The following is an 18,881-nucleotide window of genomic DNA, read 5'->3' on the forward strand; positions in this document are numbered from 1 at the left end:
GCCTCAAAGTCCTTCAAAAAGACATTTCTGTTTTTGCTAGCTCTGAAGTCAATAAAATTAGCGAAGCTTGAGCTGCAGCTGAAATCTTTAAAAATAGTAATCTTCTGAACTGCTAATTAAATGCAGAGCAAAAGAAAATAAGTGTAACCTTGATCTCAATTTAGGGAAACAACGTAAATGATTGCTGGTCATAAAATCTAATGAACTCCAAGTGACTCCACAAATTATTTTTTTAAATTTGAATCTCATGCTGCAAATATTGCTTGAAATAAGTGATCCTAGTGAGCCCACAAACTTGCATTAATTGTGGGTCAGAGACTTCACGGCCAGCAGCTGAGAGGAGTTCTGCAAACACGAGCGGTGTGGTTGGTAATATAAAAAGCCTTTACATAAATATTTGGAGTGCTGATCTTCACAAGTAGTAATCAAGGAAGCATTTCTTATGCAACGAAATGTTTGTCCATTGAATGCCAGGGGTGGAATTGATGAGAGGGGAAATAATTTCTTTCCAGTGGTTTTTAGCAGTGAACAGAGAGTAAAGTCGTATCTAATCTAATCGGGCCTGTTAGGTCTGAAGGCATTTAACTCTCACAAACACTGACTTTAGTGTCTGAGGTAATCGGCTTTGTGAGTGTGAAAGAAAACTGGTCCTAGTTCTTTAATAAGAAACAGATGGGGGGCCTGGGTGGCTCAGTCGTTAAGCGTCTGCCTTCGGCTAGGGCATGATCCCGGAGTCCTGGGATCAAGCCCCACATCGGGCTCCTCCGCTGGGAGCCTGCTTCTTCCTCTCCCACTCCCCCCTGCTTGTGCTCCCTCTCTCACTGGCTCTGTCTCTCTCTGTCAAATAAATAATCTTAAAAAAAAAGAAACAGATGGAACCAAGCCTCAGTTAATTTGTAGGCTATTGGCATTTTATAAATATGAACTATATATTATAAGGATATTGATGGCCCTGGGTACTGATCAGATTATCTGTTCATATAGGAACCCAGTAGAGATGAAGCTGATTCAAGGTTAGCAGGTTTTACAGTTGCTTCCAAATGAACTCAAGAAAGATGAGAATTTCAGTTGTAAAGCTTAACTGAATTTAAGCTGAAAGATGCAGGTTAATAGGAACAGTGGGGGAAAAAAAGTGTAAGTATCTGTTGGAGGGAATCCACAGTTTGAGTTTCTGTGATACTCAGGGTAAATCAGCATTTTACTTCATAATCTTTGACTTCGCAGTTTAACTCTGATTTCCCCATTTCTTAACTGCATCAACTACAGTGAAGTCACGACGGCTGTCTGCTACTTTCTGTTTCCATAACGTATTACACTGTCAAGCCCCCAGGTCAGTCTGTGGGCAGGTGTGATACCGTGTGGGGGCTCTTGACTTTGGGTTCTATGGCTCCAGCTTCACAGTTCTGACTGCCTGAAATTGCAGAAAATTGTATGCACATTTTTCTGGGAAAAGGGTTCTGTAGCTTTCACCAGACTCTCAGAGGGATCTGTGACTCCCCAAAAGGTTAAGGATCTCTCTGGTCAAGAGAAAAAAGAATATTGGACCAATTATCAGGAGGATGTGGTTATACAACAGTATAGTTCTACCACGCTATATCATTTATAAATATTTATAAGCCATTCTCCACTGAAGCCTTTAAGAAGGAAAAAAATCATCTCCATCTTACAGTTGGAAAAACACCCAGAGCCAGAGGAATCTAGCTTTCCTGGATCCTGGTCCATTTTCTGTCTGCCCCTAGTCAAAAACTGGACCAAATGCAAAGCACTGTGGCATTTTGATAATAACCTGAGAGTTGTAGCACCTTCCCCCTCCCCCACACCCCACGCCTTCCGCCTTCCCTGCCTGCTTTTCTTTACTTTGGTGGTTTGTTTTTGGTTTCCTGGAACCTTCGTTAACATCCCCTAAGTCTTTGTTTTGTTTTTTCTTGTGGAAACCAAAGCTTCAAAGACAAGATTATTGATCATTGACTGGATTGAACCTTTCATGAGACCCTCTAACCTGTTTCCAGCCCATAGACATCGTAAAACAATCTTTTATTACTACAACTTTGGGTTTGTTTCATTGAAATTAATTTGTTGCTGTTGAAAGAGCATTACACTGAGATCTAGTTGATTTGGTATAATCTCAGGCAGGTTATTTTCTCTGTCACTCAGGGAGTCTCTTCCGGGCATTGGGTGGGGATACGTAGGAATGATCCAAATTTTAAACCATGTTTACCCCTTCCTGTCTCCCCAACTAAGAAGGTAACTCTCTTACTATCTCCCCCCTCCACCCCATCATAGCCAGGCGTGGGCCACTGTGTGTGTTATGACCCTCGGGTATGCTGCAGTTGAAGAAGGTCGAGTGCTATTCTCTCAAAGCTCCCTCGTAGCTCTTCTAGCTTTTCTTAGTGAAAGCACATCAAGCCCAAGTTACACAAAGTTCCAGGGTAAAAGCTGCAAATACTAACTTCCCAGTGTGTATTGGAGGCAGAGGTCACCTGGTACTCTGAAGGCCATTGGAGATATCAGTGTACATGACTTCTTAGCTACTGGTCAAGAATCACTATGTTTTAGTCCCTTTTCCTCATAGACCCCTGTAATTTGGAGGCCCTCTCCCGTGCAGTACAAATTCCAGCCTTTCTTGCCTGCTGTCAGCACACTACTGTTGATAACAGGCAAGAACTTGTCCCATTTAGCAAGGCTGTAGACTCCTCGGGAACAAGAGCTAGCTCTGATTCTGCTCATCATCGTAGCACCTGCCACAGTACCTGGTTCATAGTAGCCGTTCAGTCCATTAAAATAGCCGGTGGATGACTGAATAAACAGATGAATTTGAGGTAGAATAAGGACCTACAGCCAAAAAGCTGTTCTGTTGATTTTAGCATATCCTAGTTGCTAAGTGCAGAAACAAAGAGATGAGGCAAGTTCCTGGAAATCTTTTGGCATAGCGAGAAGTGAATGGTTAAGAAACCCAAGGCTTCAGAGGGGAGGGGGGTGGGGGGATGGGATAGACCGGTGATGGGTAGTAAGGAGGGCACGTATTGCATGGTGCACTGGGTGTTATACGCAACTAATGAATCATCGAGCCTTATGTCGGAAACCAGGGATGTACTGTATGGTGACTAACGTAATATAATAAAAAATATTATTATAAAAAAATATATATATATATAAAAAGAAAGAGGAAAGAAAGAGCAAGAAAGCAAGCTTGCTTTTGAAAACTTTCATTTATTTATCTCTCTTTCGATTTGTTCTAGAGCTTATGTTTGAAATTGAATATGCATTTTGATTATATCGCCAGAAATTAAGTTTGTACGTAATTGAGGACTGAAAGTAACTATGCTAAAATGAAGGTAGTGGTTGACTTAAGAAGATGGCATTCTAGGTTTTTTTTCCTCTTTTTTTCCAGAAAAATTTAAAATGTTATCTTTTCAATAAAAGTGAATAAACAGTGTTGATTAAGTTTAAAAAAAAAAAAAAGAAACCCAAGGCTGCTTTGGGGAACACCCACTTAAATTTTAACTCTCTACGGCAAAATAAATCTGATGGTACCCTCTCTGAATGAGAATTATGCTGAAATAATCGAAGTGTAATCAGAATGTGTGGGTAATGACCCATTCCATTACTTATTTTCTGATCCACCTTTGCTTGTTGGAAAGCTCTTTAACATGAGCCCGTTTTCCTGCCCAAGTAAACTTTAGTGAAAATTTTGTTACGATTTCATATTTTACAGGGTCTCAGGATTTATCACAAACAAATACATGGTGTATTATGGATATGCTAATAGAAGACTGAGGAGACCGAGATGAAACTTGCACTCAGCCCGAGTGGCCTTACAAGTAGGTAGAGTAGATGATAACCCACATGGTTTGATGCAAGAAGGTTCCTTTTTCCAGAAATAGCTCCCCTCCGGATTGTTCCAGTGCTTGAAATTCCACCATTTAGACTCTGGATTAAGGAATCCCCTGTGTTCCAGAGTCCCCGTTCAAAAGGTAAATACTCAAAAGAGAGCTAGCTCATTATCAATCCAAAAATCATCACCGGATGATAAAAGATCGTGGTCACTAGACAAGAACAGGTCACAGAACAGCTGCTTTTTAAAATGGGGCCCAGTCAGTTGAGTGTCCAGCTCTTTATTTTGGCTCAGGTCATGAGCTCAGAGTCCTGAGATCGAGCCCCACAATGGGCTCTGCGCTCAGCGGGAAGTCTGCTTGAAGATTCTCTCCCTCTGCCCCTCCCCCCCCACTCAGTGTGTTCTCTCTCTCTCTCTCTCAAATAAATAAATAAAATCTGTAGAAAATAAAGTGGTGCCAAGGGTAGAGGTAGGTCCTGAGCAATGAATTCTGCCTGAGGGCTGCAGAGCTGAGTGGGTCACTGAGCTGGTAGGTGCATGAGAATCCTGGGTGTTTGGAAAATAAGGCGCCAGATGGCCAGGAAGGGCACTGAAAGGAGAGATCCAAAGATACCACTTCAGAGTAACCTCGCCTTCCCAGCCTTGCCCAGCTAAGGTTTCTGCATGGGCAACATGTACTCTATATTTTTAAATCTGGACTTTCCCCTCCATTCCTGTTTGATTTCAGCTCAGCTTCCAGGCTCTCGAGATTGTCCTGAGTCATACAACATAGTAATTGTTCTCCCCAGGAGGAAGGCATCCACACATTTGTTAAGTGTCCCTTCTGTGTTTTTATCTAGGTCACTAGTTCTTAATCTTGGATTCAGGGAGTCTGTAATTTACCTAAAACTGTACATGACACTTTGTGTATATAAGTGTTCTAATGGAGAGGGGTCCAGAGTTTTCGACAGATTTTCAAGGTGATCCATGACCTCAAAAGTTGAAAACCACTAAATCCAACTATTCACCAGTATTTTGACCAGAACAATGCTAATAAGGACAGGGTTCTGTAAGATCACCAGGAGTGACTTCCTTCCTGCTCAGCACTGATCCATCAGAAATTTGGGGGTACAGCTATTGACTGTTCTATATTAGTCTCTTTTCTTCTGATTTGCCTCTAAGTGTAGAAGTGGGAGAGGAAAGTGAATTCCAGCTACTTTGGTGTTCTGGTAATTGAGATTTTTACACTGCTGGTGTTTAGTTTTTAATCTTTAAATATTAGATCATTCTTAAAACCATCATTTTGCTTACTGGACCCATCACACTCTATGTATCATAACAATATATTTCATGTGAATGGAATTATAGATGCTTCAAAAAATCCCTACAATTGGCTGAAAATTGACACATCAAAGAAAATACCTGAGTAAAAGCTTGTTATTTCTCTCAATGGCCCCAGACAAGTGTAAATGTTAAATTCAATCTACCTTAAAACTGATGAAGGCCCTATCTCAATTAGCGTGTAGGTACATTCTCTGTATAAAGGGCTTCTCAGCTTAAGAAAATCCCCTACATGAAAATCGGGATCTAATAAGTTAGAGATTCATTACTTCATTTAAAAAGGATTCACCTTGGAAAGAAGTCAGACAAAACAAGTACAGACTGTATGACTGCATTTATACAAAGGTCAAGAAAAGGGCAAAGCTAATCTCTAATGATGGAAAGCAAATCACTGGTCCCTAGGGCCGGAGTGAAGGTGGGATTGCACAAACAGGCATAGGAAACGCTTTGGATTGATGGAAATGCTCTGTTTAAATTGTGATGGTTTCATGGGCATGTATGTCTGTCAAAACTCATCAAATGGTACACTTGAAATGTGTGTGCTTTATTGTACGTGAAGTATTTGTCAAAATAACGTTAATAAAAGATTTACCTTAAGGAGAAGAAAGGGATAAAGAAGGGGGTAATCAGAAGGGGGAATGAAGTATGAGAGACTGTGGACTCTGGGAAACAAACTGAGGGCCTCAGAGGGGAGGGGGGTGGGGGAATGGGATAGACCGGTGATGGGTAGTAAGGAGGGCACGTATTGCATGGTGCACTGGGTGTTATACGCAACTAATGAATCATCGAGCTTTACATCAAAAACCAGGGATGTACTGTATGGTGACTAACATAATGTAAAAAAAAAATTATTATAAAAAAATTTAAAAAAAAGATTGACCTTAGGATCATTCAAATACGATTTTATTGAGTATTATTTATTGAGCCTCAAAATAAGATTTAAAATCTGATTACACAAATGAAAAAGTCTACCTATAAATTTCTTCAAGGTGGAATGTGGGGAAAATATGATCGATGGAAGAAACATTTTAGCATGTTAGTTAATATTTAGCATTTGTACAAGAATGGTATCTATTAATGTGGACTATCCAACAGTGAAACAGATTAAATAATTAGTTCGGATTATCTAAAACAGATCTTAAGTGTTCATTTAGAACAGTTTCCTATTCTGGCCCTTCTAAAGTAGATAGCATCAGACGTGGTGGTAACTTAATGTCTCATTAAAAGCCAAATTGTACATCACCCACATGATACCAACATGTCGTAGTCGGCGATGGAAAATGTTACTTGGAATTGTTTGCGTGTACATTATCTTGCATTGAAAAATTAGGTTATTTAAAAATTTTGCTATGCTCAAGATCCTGTATAGCAGGGTGGTTCCTTGGGAAATCTAATATGATAAATGAAGCACTGATTTTAAGACCTTGTTTTAATATGTACCCTTTACATATTCTCCTCTGGAATTTTTGAGGATTTATTTTCCCCCAGTCTCTGAGAGAATGCTGGCCAATTCTTGTCTTCATGGCCAATGTGAAAATGAATTAGGGAAGGCCTGACAACGGGTCCTAAGAATCATATTGAATCCAATGAATGCCACCTTGTCATGTGTGCATGCGGAATATAACAGAGTAGCTGAAAATAGAGAAATAAGATTTTCCGAAGTACAGTGTAGATGTCGCTGCAAAACGCCGTCAACCGAAGTAGAAATCACTTGCTTTGTCATTAGTTACGTGTACATGTTAGTAAAAGTGTAAGTAACGCAGGAACCCATGCATTCATCTTGACCTGTTTATTTTTGTATCGATGGTAGGAGCACCTTGTCAGAAGAGGGTGGGTCAGAAGACAGGGCCGTGCCGGGAGACTGGTTAGGGCAACTGAACTCCAAACGCCAGTGATGGGTCCCTCACTGATGAACACTGCACTCAGGCTACCAGCCTATGGCTTATTCACTCCCTTTTCCCTGTCACACAAGGGCTCCATGACAATCCCGGGCTCGGGCTCCGACTCCGCCTCGGGCGCCGGCTCCGGCTCCGGCTCCGGCTCCGGCTCTATCTCAACCTCAGGCACGGGGCCAACCTCTGGCCCCGGGGCAGGCTGTGGGGCAGGCTCCCCGACAGGCTCAGGCTCAGGCTCGGGGGTGGGCTCGTGATCTGGCCCCAGGAGGGTCTCGGGGGCATTCTCATGGCCAGAAGGGGGCAGAGTCGCTTCTAGTTGGATAACGTGTTCTGCGGGCATTGCCTCGAGGTCTGTGCTTTGGTTTATCTTTGTCATTGGTCTGCAGGAAGAAGGCCCAGGGAAGAACAAGTTAGGGTTCAGCATTTCATGCGGAGCCCTAGGCTCCGTAGCTTCAGCGACCACAGGTTCCAATCTGCTCAGGACCTCTGTGATGTCTGATATTCTGACTCCCCGCCAGAACACGCGTTCGTCTTCTCTCCCAACCAGAGAGGTTAGGTCTCGACAAGAGAATGAGAGTCCAAGAGAGAAAAACTAGTATCCCAAAGGTGGTTAAACGAGTTGATAGACATAAAGCATAGAGCAGAGTCTGGCACACAGTTGTCAGGAACTGATAGCTGCTGCCACCCTTCTTTTAGAGAAGCAGCGAGGGGGAGCAGAAAGACACCTCTGTTATGTCGGTCTAAAGAGGGCGCTGAGGAAGAGCTGGCCGAGAGAGCTACGCCCGACAGACGTCAGCGTGCAAGTAAAGACAACAAAGTAAGATCTTACTCGAGTTCTGTGCTGGTTTTTGAATTTCTCTTCCTTTCCTTCCCCTTTGTCTTTGCCTTGCTCCTTGCGAAGCACACAACAGAGATGATAATGGCAGCACCCACTAGGGTACCCACCAGCGCCCCAACGATGATGCCAACTTCCGGATCTGGAAGAAACAAGCAGCTGGTTGGTAAAGTGGAACATACTGTCTGCCTCACACGTGCACATTTGTGACCAGTTTGGAATATCTGGAGCCCTCACGGGGTGCGGACGATGACTTGTATAGGCTGGAAACCCCTAGAACTCTGCCAGTTGGACTCGCCCTGGCTCAACTGTGGAGCTCAGCCATGCACACTGATAACACATAAAGAAGACATATGCCAACTTGGGGGAGGCGGGCACGGGGCTCACTTTCAAAACGGGGCTGAGGGAAGTGAGCCTTCAATGGGCATCTGCTTGATCAATGAAAGAAACACCACAGAGCTACAATCTGGTAACGGGAGAAAGGACCTCTGTTAGAGGCAGGGGCATTTCACCAGGCTTACTGGAGCACAGGTGAAGTCGGTCCCTAAAAACCTCTCCCACGGATGCCATGCTCGCCAAGGAGCCTCATGCATTCTGGCCACTGGAAAAGGATATGCCCATTTCCATAAACAGGCATCTGGTTTATTCGATCAGTCTATGGAAAAACTCAACGAATGGGCGATGATCCAGCTGAACACCCTTCCACTGTCCCTGGGAGACCCTGCCTGAGTTCCAGTGGGCCCGTCCCCACCCACCTCCCTTCAAACAAGGCTGGACGTCTTATATTTTGAGATGAGGGGCTAGTTGAGTTGCCTGGTCATTTTTTCAACTTCTTAGGATTAAAGGGATCCGTGTGCATGACTTGGAAAGTCACACTGTTCTACTAGACTTCTAGCAAAGGAGCAGCAGTCCCCGTCCTCGCTCCTCCCCGTCTCTGTGTCTCATTCACTACAGGCAACCACTCTTAACTCTTTTTCTTTAATCATCTGCTATTTGCCCCCATGTTTCTATTGTGCTTGTTTGAATTTTCCAATGTTTGTCATTTTTTGATGACTTCCTACCCTGGAACAGTGGGGATTGCCTTCTTACTCCACCCCACTCCCGGATTCTCCGGATGTAGGCAGAGCACAAGTTGTGGTGACATCAAAGGTCACAGGATTATGACTATGTAAGTATCATTCACAGCTGCAGAACATATAGTACATCCTATGATTCTTGGTTTTTACCCAACTCAGGGCTTGAACTCACAACCCTGACATTGAGACCTGAGCCGAGATCAAGAATCAGACGCTTAACCGACTGAGCCACCCAGTCGCCCCCATATTATGATTCCTGTACAATTAAAATTTGTCTTTGTGGTTAATAATTGCCTCATTTGGCGATTTTTTAAACACGTATTACTACTAACCCCCCAAATCTCCACCAAAACTGTTAAAACTCCTTTCCGTAGATGTAAACCCATCAGATAATCTATTGGTTTCTTATGATTTTTTTCCCTTGGAGACATCCCTCTGGAACCCTCCATCCTCCTCCCCCAGCATGGACTGGTTGCCCTTCTAAGCCTGCTGCTGTAGTGTCATCATCCATCAGCTGCCTTTCACCTTCATCCCTATTTTATAGATAAAGAAACAGGCTTTGCAAGTTCTCTCAAGATCCAGCTCAAATAGCACTTTCTTGATACAGCTGGCCCTGGTTCTATAAGCATGATTAATTGTTTCTCCTTTAGTGTCCTGGAGACCCTGTACAGATGGCTATTCTAGCACTTAACACATTTTACTGTTTGTTCCTCTAGCTAAGTAAGATATAGATCTTATTAATCTCTGCATCTGCATCACCTATGAGCGTTCCTGGCATAGAGTAGATATCCAGTTAAGGTTTGGAGGAGGGAGACAGGCAGGCAGGAAGGGAGGGAGGAAGGAAGGCAGGCAGGCGGGCCAGCAGGCTACCAAATGCCAACATCACTTAAAAAGAGTATTTGAGGGGAAGCAAGACTCAAGTACAACTCTTGAGTCTCTACAGGTACAGCGTGACTACTTCTGGAAAGGCAAAACGGGATTGGGGAAGATACAGAGATACACAGCAGAAATGACCGAGGGATGAGGCGGAGGATGAGACCACAGACGAAGACCCAAAAGACGTCTCTTCACCTTCGAATAGAAATTAGGTGATTGAAGAAGCAACCCAGAATTGGAAAATGTTTGATTACAGGACAAGCGAAAGGAAGAAAGCTTAGTTTCATAGGAGAGCAATGATCCAAGGGAACTGGCCACCTGGATACGGTGCGTATGAGTCACAGATTCAAAGTGAGTTAGGAATAATGAATAGATGACATGATCCTAAGTGTTACTAAGTGATCATTCAAAGGTGTGGCAAGGGGTGCTCTGGGTGGCTCAGTCGGTTGAGCGTCTGCCTTCAGCTCAGGTCATGATCCTGGGGTCCTGGGATCCAGCCCCACGGCAGGCTCCCTGCTCAGCGGGCAGTCTGCTGCTTCCTCCGCCCCTGTCCCTTCCCCTTCCTCTTCCCCATCATGCTCTCTCTCTTGAATAAACAAAATCTTTAAAAAAATAAAAGGTGTGGCAAGATATCCCTTGTGAGAGCTTGCCCCCAACTGGCCTTGTTTGACAACTCCAGGTCCTCAAGTCTATGCTTAGTAATTAAGCACCTTTGAACTGGAAGGTTGTGGTTTAAAGCATCCTGGCTGGATGCCTGGGTGGCTCAGTGGGTGAAGCATCTGCCTTGGGCTCAGGTCATGATCCCAGGGCCCTGGGATCGAGCCCGGCATTGGGCTCTTTGCTCAGTGGGGAGCCTGCTTCTCCCTCTGCCTGCCACTCCCCCTGCTTGTGCTCCCTCCCTCTCTCTAACAAATAAATAAAATCTTTAGAAAAAATAAAAATAAAGGCATCCTGGCTCTGCCAGTCACTAACTGGATGACCTTGAAGTCACTTACCTCTTTGAGTTTCAGTTTCCTTTTCAGTTAAAATGAGGCTAACAATATATTGTGCCTCCTAGACAGGGTGGTTAGACGATTGACTGAGGTAATGCTCACAGCACCTGGCCACGTGCCTGGCACCTAATTTGTGCTCCACAAATATTAGCCACTGTGACTGTAGGTACAAGTGTGATTATTACTACTATTATTGGAGGCAGATCTTAATGAATTACTGAAACACTGGAAAGTCTGCGAGCTCCGTGTTCGACACAGATTGCCGGTTTCCCCTGGATTCACCAAGAGCATCACAAAGAAAATCCAGCCTGGTATTATCAGTGGGGCTGTTGTTTTATTTATTAAGCAGTAATATCTACTTTTAGAAATTTTGTGAGGGTTAAACAAAATTTTTGTAAATGCTTTAAGGCAGCGTATGGCACATATTAAGTACTGTGTAAACATTAGATATTAGGATGGTAATAATTCAGCATATCAACCTATAAATAAACCACCAAAATCGCCAGAGAGGCAGGAAGGACTAAGCAGGGATCCTAATTAATTCACTTGGTTGGCAGGCCCAGGATACTTGACTTAAGGAGAAAGTGCGTTAAAGTCAGATGATCAACTCACGGGAAGAAGTTAGATCAATTTCACAGGAACTGTTGCCAAGGTTGTTGCTAGCCGTGCACTGGTAATAACCTTGTTCAAAACTGGTCAGATTTCCAATAACCAAAGTCCCAGTGGCTGGGTCTGTCAAAAACAGGAAATAGACTGTTGAAATCTCTTATGGGGGGTACAGATCATGTCACTGTAGCCCAATCACTCCGTGCCCACCCACTCCCTCACATTGGCCCCCCTTTCTTGAGCTGTCCAGCGTCCCACTAGACCCCTCTGAACTCTTCCAAAGGTAACCCACCTGGGACCATGCCTCTTTCCTCCATACCCGCCGCCTCTGAGTGACCCAGAAACGGGCTTGACTTCCAGAGGTCGGGGAAAAGACCAGACCACAGTCTTCTTGCTGGGAGATCTGCCCCCCCCACCCTTCCCAGAAGACTGAGCTCTAAAGACGAGCAACCAGCCCCACACGCGTGCCGTCAGCCAACCACACACACCAGGCCTTGCCAGGGGCTGCGGAGGGCTGGACTTACTGAAGTTTTCTTTCACTGGGATGATGTTTCCACCTTGGAGCTTATACCAGTAGTACAGAGGGGAAGGTGTCCCAAGAACAGAGAGGCAAGAAAGTGATATCGGATGGCCAGTCTCTGGTACTCCTTGGATGCTGCAAAAGGGCTTAGAAGGTTTGACTGTAAGGCAATGACACAGAGTAAAAATGCTGCAGGGGGAGCTGCAACCTGTCACAATCTGCGGCCACTTCCTACTGTCATTTTGTGCACTACCCTGCTGGGCGCTCAGTTTTGAAAGCTTTAAGAACTTCATGTAACCGTTTTCCGATTGTACCGCCAGGTGGGAGTAGAGCACTTCAGGTTCAAGGATCTGCCAGGCACCAGGCCATTAGGATTCTAGCAGCATCTCTGCCGTCTGCCTCCCTCCCCAGATTCATGACCATGAATTTCCGCATTGTGTCTTAAAATATGCCTTTATTAAAACAGCCAAATGTAAGCAAACACTAAATGACTACAGTCACAGTTTATACTTTTGGAGCCCAGTTTTAAAGGAAAATAGAACCCTTAGATACTTTGAGATTAAGTTCTTACTTATTCTTTTTACAATCTTTGTTTTATCAATGCTATATTTTTCTTTTCCTTTAGGAGTCACGTTTGGACATTTATTTCTCTGGGGGTGGGTGACCAAAATTATTGGAGGGTCTGAATTGGCCTGCATTCCTCATCGGTTGGGGAAGCCCATTTTGAAGGGGGTGTGCTACACAAAGCCAAAATCTGTATTCATCTTTCACTCCACAAGCATTGACTTGTGTGCCTTCTGGTGTGCCTGGCACTGGACTAGGCACCGGAAATGCCCAAGTAACATCTGAAGTGGGGTGAGGGGAGTAGCAGCAGATAAGGCCAGAGAGCAGCAGGGGCTACAGCTTGGAAGGCTTTGTATTTCATGTATTTGATACAGAGAGCAGGAGGACCACAGAAGGAATTTAAGTAGGGGAAGAATGGTGGTCATTTTTACTACTTTAGACAGTTTGCATGCACGCTGGGGGTGCCTGAAGCAAGGGAGAGGAGGAGGCAGAGTCCAGAGGTCTCAAGGAAATAGACTCGATGGCACTTGGTGGCCCAACGAATAGGGGGCATGAGGAAGAGGGCGCAGGCGGGGATGGCTCCCAGGTTTCTGATTGGAACTGGGTACATGCCATCCCGAGATAAACCAGGGAGGGGCAGATTTTCCGGGATGGAGGGAGGAGGAGAAAGGGGCGATGATACCGTCATCTGGGGACATACTGAATCTTAGCTGTTCATGAAACATCTCCGTGGATGGGTCCTGTGGGAAACCAAGGATCTGAATTTCCTCATTCGTCTTACTGCTCACAGCTTTTTCTAAGCTGTGTGTTACATATAGATAATAATCCGAATTTCAGTACTTACCGACTCATCCTTGCTTATCTTAACATAGGTATAAAACCCTCCGAAGACCCCCAGGTCCTCTAGCTTAGGCTAGTTGTACCGTAAATGCTCTTACTTTGGAGGCGGCAGTCAGGAGCACAGTCCTGGGTCCAGGTAGACTCCTCTCTGCAACTTTCCTCTAGAGGTGTTTAGGCAAGTAACCTAACCTCACCAACCCTCAGCTGACCCATGTGTGTAAATGTGAACCAGAGACCGTCTGACTTCCAACTAATCCAAACATATTGAATTTAGATGTCTGTAAGTGCCTTGCACGTGGAATTGCTGTTGCCCATGGGCAGGACTAATTTCTCCTGCCACATCTTATAGTTTTCTACTGAAGTCGATCTTCCAGTCTTATATTCTAGCCCGCTGTACACAGGATCAAGAAGACAGAGATGGCTGTAACCCTTTGAAACCCTTCACCATCCCTGTCTTCTAAACAGGTGGCTTTAAATGAAAATAAGTATTTTTCGGAATGCTTGGGTGGCTTAGTCGGTTAAGTGTCTGCCTTTGGCTCAGGTCATGATCCCGGGGTCCTAAGATCAAGCCCCGTATTGGGCTCTCTGCTTAGTGGGGGGCCTGCTTCTCCCTCTGGCTCCCACTCCCCCTGCTTGTGCTCTCTCTCTCTCTGACACATAAATAAATAAAATCTTTTTTAAAAATAAGTATTTTTTCCCTTTAGCTCTTTATTCTCTTTTCCTTACCATTGATTTTCTCGGGTGCGGACATCTCATTCGATTTGCTTACCCTAAGCTGGGCTACTTAACCAGAAGTCCATTGCAACCATCACATGAGATACTGTCTATTTCAAACCATGATGACTTGACAGCCTTTACAGAATTTGAACAGAAAATTAAATTTTTTTTCTGAACACAGTTTCCTTCCTTTATTTTTTATTAACAAAACACTTAGTGTATCACTTTGAGCCATATCCCAAACCTATATATTTTCTAGAACTACTGAATCAGGATTGAATTGACATTTCATCCAGCTAACGTCCCCAGTGGAACTTGGATGTTTTACTGGCAAAGCCATTGATCTCCCATTTAGCATTATTGCTTTCGGCAGAATGGGAGTGGGAGGGAGAGGCTCACCTCAGAAAATCAATGAAAACGCTTCATTGCATCCCCAAGCCTTCTCTAAATTCATCATTTTCTTTTTAGGTGCCAAATCACAGAAGGAATATGATGCTCATTCCAAATGCATACAAAATAATTATTCAAACTTCTACCTGGTTATTTTTCAGAGATGCAGTTTTCCAAGGCCGTCATACCTAATGGAAGCCTCTCAAATGAACGGTCGTCCAAACCACCTAAGCCTTTGCTCATTGCTGTTTCCTTCACCTAAATTGTGCCCTGCCACCTCAGCTCCTATTCTCAAAACTTTGGAGGGCTGAAACCCTATCTTTTACATCTTTCCATCTCTGTTACGTAGCACAGGAACCACACGTGTGGTCAGGGTTTGTTGAATGAATTTATGCATGAAGGAGTGAATGCATGGGATCTCCATCCATCACTGCATCATGGCATGTCTCTGGTAAATGCCTGGCGTGGTCGCTAAGGAAATATCAACACGTCTCCCCACAGTTGGCCTCCCTTACCCCCCTGCACCCCCCATGCCCCACCCCTCAGTCAGGACAAGCAGGATAGGCACTCATAGGCCATGGAACTTCAGAACTGCCAACAGCCTCTGCGATTTTTAGAGAAAATTACCAGGCTCAAGATTTCCAGAAAGCAAATATTTGTAGAAGGTCTTGGTTCTTATCCCAATTAATAAAAATAGAATTCGTGAGAGTTCCCAAACAAGATAATCTACAGACTCTTCTGCCGTTTACCTTGCCTGGATCCTGGATGCTTAAGGAAAAGTTGTGACAGTCATTGTGGGAACAAGTGACCCAAAGACTCATGGGAAAGCAACTCAAAGAGGAAATGACCTTCAATTTCTTATAGAAGTTGACAGGATTCTCTGAGCTTTAAATTTAAGAATATTAACCTTCCTGTCTAACTTTATCTCTGAGCTTTTTGGAAGCTCAGAGATAAAGAGGCTTGGCTTATTTAGGTTGTTTCTGGTCAGGACAACCCAGAGCCCAGGAGCAGCAGGAAACCAAGAGAGGACTAATCCCTCAAGTGCTTTGAATGTGGACTCTCCGTCTATCGTTTGATCCTCATAACAAACCCGTGAAGACGGGGTTTACAATTCCATCTCAAAATAGCCAGAAAAAGGTGGACTGAGGTGCCTGAGGCCACTGAGTAGCAAAGCACGGGCTAGAACCTAAGCCTTCGGACTCCTAGCGTCTGTGCTGCACTGTTTAGTTCCCAGGTAAATGACTCATCTTCCGAACTGGAACATCAACTCTCCCAGGAAAGGGCTTGTGTGTAATTCTCCTGTCTTCCCCCTGTACCCCAATGCCTAGCATTGGGCTCAGCAAAATAAAGGCAAGATCGAGCTCCCCACTCTTAAAACTCAGCTCCTGATTACCTTTCCCTCCTTTCCAGGTGGGTAGATGCAGTGGCAAACCTCATCTGGGGCCTCACCTGAGGGGCAAGCTCGGACAACTCTGGACGGTTCTCCTAGGTGTGCACCTTTTACCAATTGCTGCTTTTCCAAGCCACCCAATTATCAGGTTCCTGGTTTGATCTAGTTCCTCCTTTCCTGTGATGGATGTACACAGCTTGAAAGGAACAATGACTAGATCAGCTCCGTTTGGAGTTACTTAGAAATGGGAGAGCCCTTAGCTCAACTGATTAATCGGGGAGGGTTGACAGCCCTTTCCTCTCTCTCTTCAGTACTTCCAAAGGCCTGCAGACAAGACCTTGCTAGGCCTCCAGACAGGAGCAAAACTCCCATTGTCCTCTCGGAGATTGGAAGGAGTGCTAGACATCTCCCAAAACTATGAATTCTCCAAGAGCAGAAACCATGCCTCCATCATTGTAAACTTCATGGGTCCTGGCACAAATAGGAAGCACTCAGTAAATACTGTATAAATGAACCACTCCAAGTGCATTTGAAAAGCAGATATGACTTGCCGAATGTCACGTAATGAATATCTGTGTATAAATTCTCCTCCGCGGCTTAACCTGTGGTCCTTTTTTCCAGATAATACTAACGTTTTTAAAAGCGACCCTCCTGCCTTTACTCAAAAGAATGAGTTCATGGTGGGAATTGTAGCTGGCTTAGGAGAGATAATAAATGGACAATTGTCTCCCCCAGCTAGGACTGGCTCTCATCAGAGGTTCCCTCCGAAGGAGTTGCTAGTGATCATTTAGTGGGGACGGTGCATCGTCCCATCTGTCCTCATTCCTCCCTTCAGAGACGCAGATCCCAGGAGGTTTGGGTCATCTTCTGCTGTCTGTCGGTTTGGCAGCACTTTTGGTTTGGCAATTGTTTCAACATGTTTTGTGAGTGATTTCTCAGTATTACTCTAAGGGTTGGGTTGGTGGTGTGTCTCTATTTCCCCAACAAGAAAAGGAGCAGGGAGGATATTCACCCCCTGGGACTTAATTAGCACCATAATTCACTGCCTTGGCTCATCGAGGGTCCTAAGTTGTTCCAAGAAGAGAAAAGAAAAAAAAAACAGAAAAAATTGCCCATACCTAACACATTGACTTGGAGGATGCCTTGATTTTTTCCAACAAAGTCAGGGGGGTTGTTAACATCGCAGACGTAGACACCACTATCTGCTGGTTGCATATGCGAAATGGTGATAGATGCGTTATCTGGATCGTTGGACCCTACAATTCGATCTTTAAATTGCCCGATGGCTACAGCTTGTCCACCTTCAGAATAGTAAATCTAGGACAGAAAAATGGCAGAAATGAGAACTGGAGAGTGTCCGGGGCTAAGATAAGCTACCCAGAAGGACCTTCCATCCGACGATACCTTTGTTGGCAAGAGGCAATATTCCCACCCACCCCCTCCGGCATGGAACAGATCCCATGGCAAAGGCGGGTCTCTGTGGTGCCGTCAGAGCAGGGATGCATGCTGATCTCACAGATGGTAAACAGCTGGAGCTGAGAGGGTTCAAGGGCTGAGTCTGGCTAGATCAAGATGCTCACCTGAGGTGCCCACCTGGAGAAAACTCACTGTATAAAACACAAATGCCTGTTGGGAAAGCCGAAACCATCATTCTTCCCCCCACTTTATAACCTTTTTTTTTTTTTTACACTTTTCTCAGTGAGACTACAGGACTATCTAATTTCCCTAAGAGTTAGAATATTCGTACTCCTTTCATACACCCCTGCTCCTCCGGAGAAGCGAGCTCAGGTTTATCCCGTTTATTAGAAGAGTAACATTTCAGAACGGAGAAGCCCCTGAGAAATCATCTGGTCCCATCCCCTCATCGTGGCCTAGGAAGTACTTCGTCAGTGGCAGCTCCCCCCTTCCTCCCCATGTGGCAGGAGGCAGAATGGGAATTATCATTTCATTTAGACAAATAAGGGCCCTCAAATCCAGAAAGATTAAATGACTCATCCAAAGTCACAGGCTTCATTTATTATTACTATGATTTACCACACTCGAGGAAGATCTGGGTTCTAGTCCCGCCGCTAGTAAAGATCATGAATAGTTACATCATAATGGCAACCATGGGAGCAGCATGGTGAGGGTGAAAGAGGCCTGTCTAGGAGTCAGATGACCTGGGTTTTAGGCACAGCTCTGCCTCTGACTGTGACATAGGGAAGGTGGCCTCCGGTCATGCCTCCATGGAGACCTGCATTGTGATGAGAAACAATGTGATTTAATCTCTCCAACCTTTCGTTTCCACATCTGAACAAGGAGCCAGAGCATTGTCCTCCAAATTATGAGATGTATTCCCCAGGGATAGGCACATAAGCTGATTTTAGGTGGTACATAAACGAAAACTTATTCAAAGACACATACCTTGCATATCGCATCTGTGACTTCATGGATATTATTGGTTAGGGTGACACTAAGGCAGTTATTTTAAAAAATTTTAAGAAACCAAGTCACTATAGAAAATGACATTAAATAATACTGCTGGTGATGCACAATTATGACAAAAATCATAAAGATGAGACATAAAGGACTGAAGCTTGGGAATCGCTGGACTAGGTGATCCCTGAGGTTTCTTCATCATACACACATCCTACACTCTTTGTTAGTTTCAGATAAATGTGTGTCACTTGAGTGATGGTTTATTATTTAATAAACTCGTATCTCCCTAGTCCAGTGGAACTAATTAATGTTTTCATAGCATCTACTAAAAGGGCCTTATTCATTTAATTCACTCTCCTCACTTTCTAGAGGAAACTGAAGCCCAGAGAGGTAAAAAACAATAACAACAACAACAGCAAAATCACATACACACAAAGTTAACAGTGAGGAAAGGTCTAGAACCTGGTTCTTCTAATTCCTTGTCCAGTGCTCTTTACTTTAATAGGATAATGAGAGAGGAAAGACAATCAGCAAACCAAAAGATATGGTCCAAGATAAATTCAGATATATTCTCCTTCAAACAGAAAGCCAATATAACTTTTTTTAA

General features: G+C 44.2%; 1 protein-coding gene across 1 annotated transcript in view; it reads right to left on the reverse strand.

Annotated features, from left to right (window-relative positions):
- Positions 1-6,087: 6,087 nt before the first annotated feature.
- Positions 6,088-18,881, reverse strand: part of VSIG1 (V-set and immunoglobulin domain containing 1) — a 37,506-nt gene continuing 24,712 nt past the window's right edge. The window contains exons 3-7 of the mRNA XM_087859394.1: positions 16,975-17,173; positions 11,960-12,115; positions 11,442-11,561; positions 7,880-8,027; positions 6,088-7,430 (exon numbers count right to left, since the gene is read on the reverse strand). Coding sequence (XP_087715520.1) covers positions 7,091-7,430; positions 7,880-8,027; positions 11,442-11,561; positions 11,960-12,115; positions 16,975-17,173 — 963 coding nt within the window. The 3' untranslated portion in view covers positions 6,088-7,090. The remainder of the gene's footprint in view (positions 7,431-7,879; positions 8,028-11,441; positions 11,562-11,959; positions 12,116-16,974; positions 17,174-18,881) is intronic.

Source organism: Ursus americanus, chromosome X, assembly GCF_024610735.1.
Source record: "Ursus americanus isolate L20-20 chromosome X, mUrsAme1.1.p, whole genome shotgun sequence".
In the NCBI taxonomy this organism is placed as follows: domain Eukaryota; kingdom Metazoa; phylum Chordata; class Mammalia; order Carnivora; family Ursidae; genus Ursus; species Ursus americanus.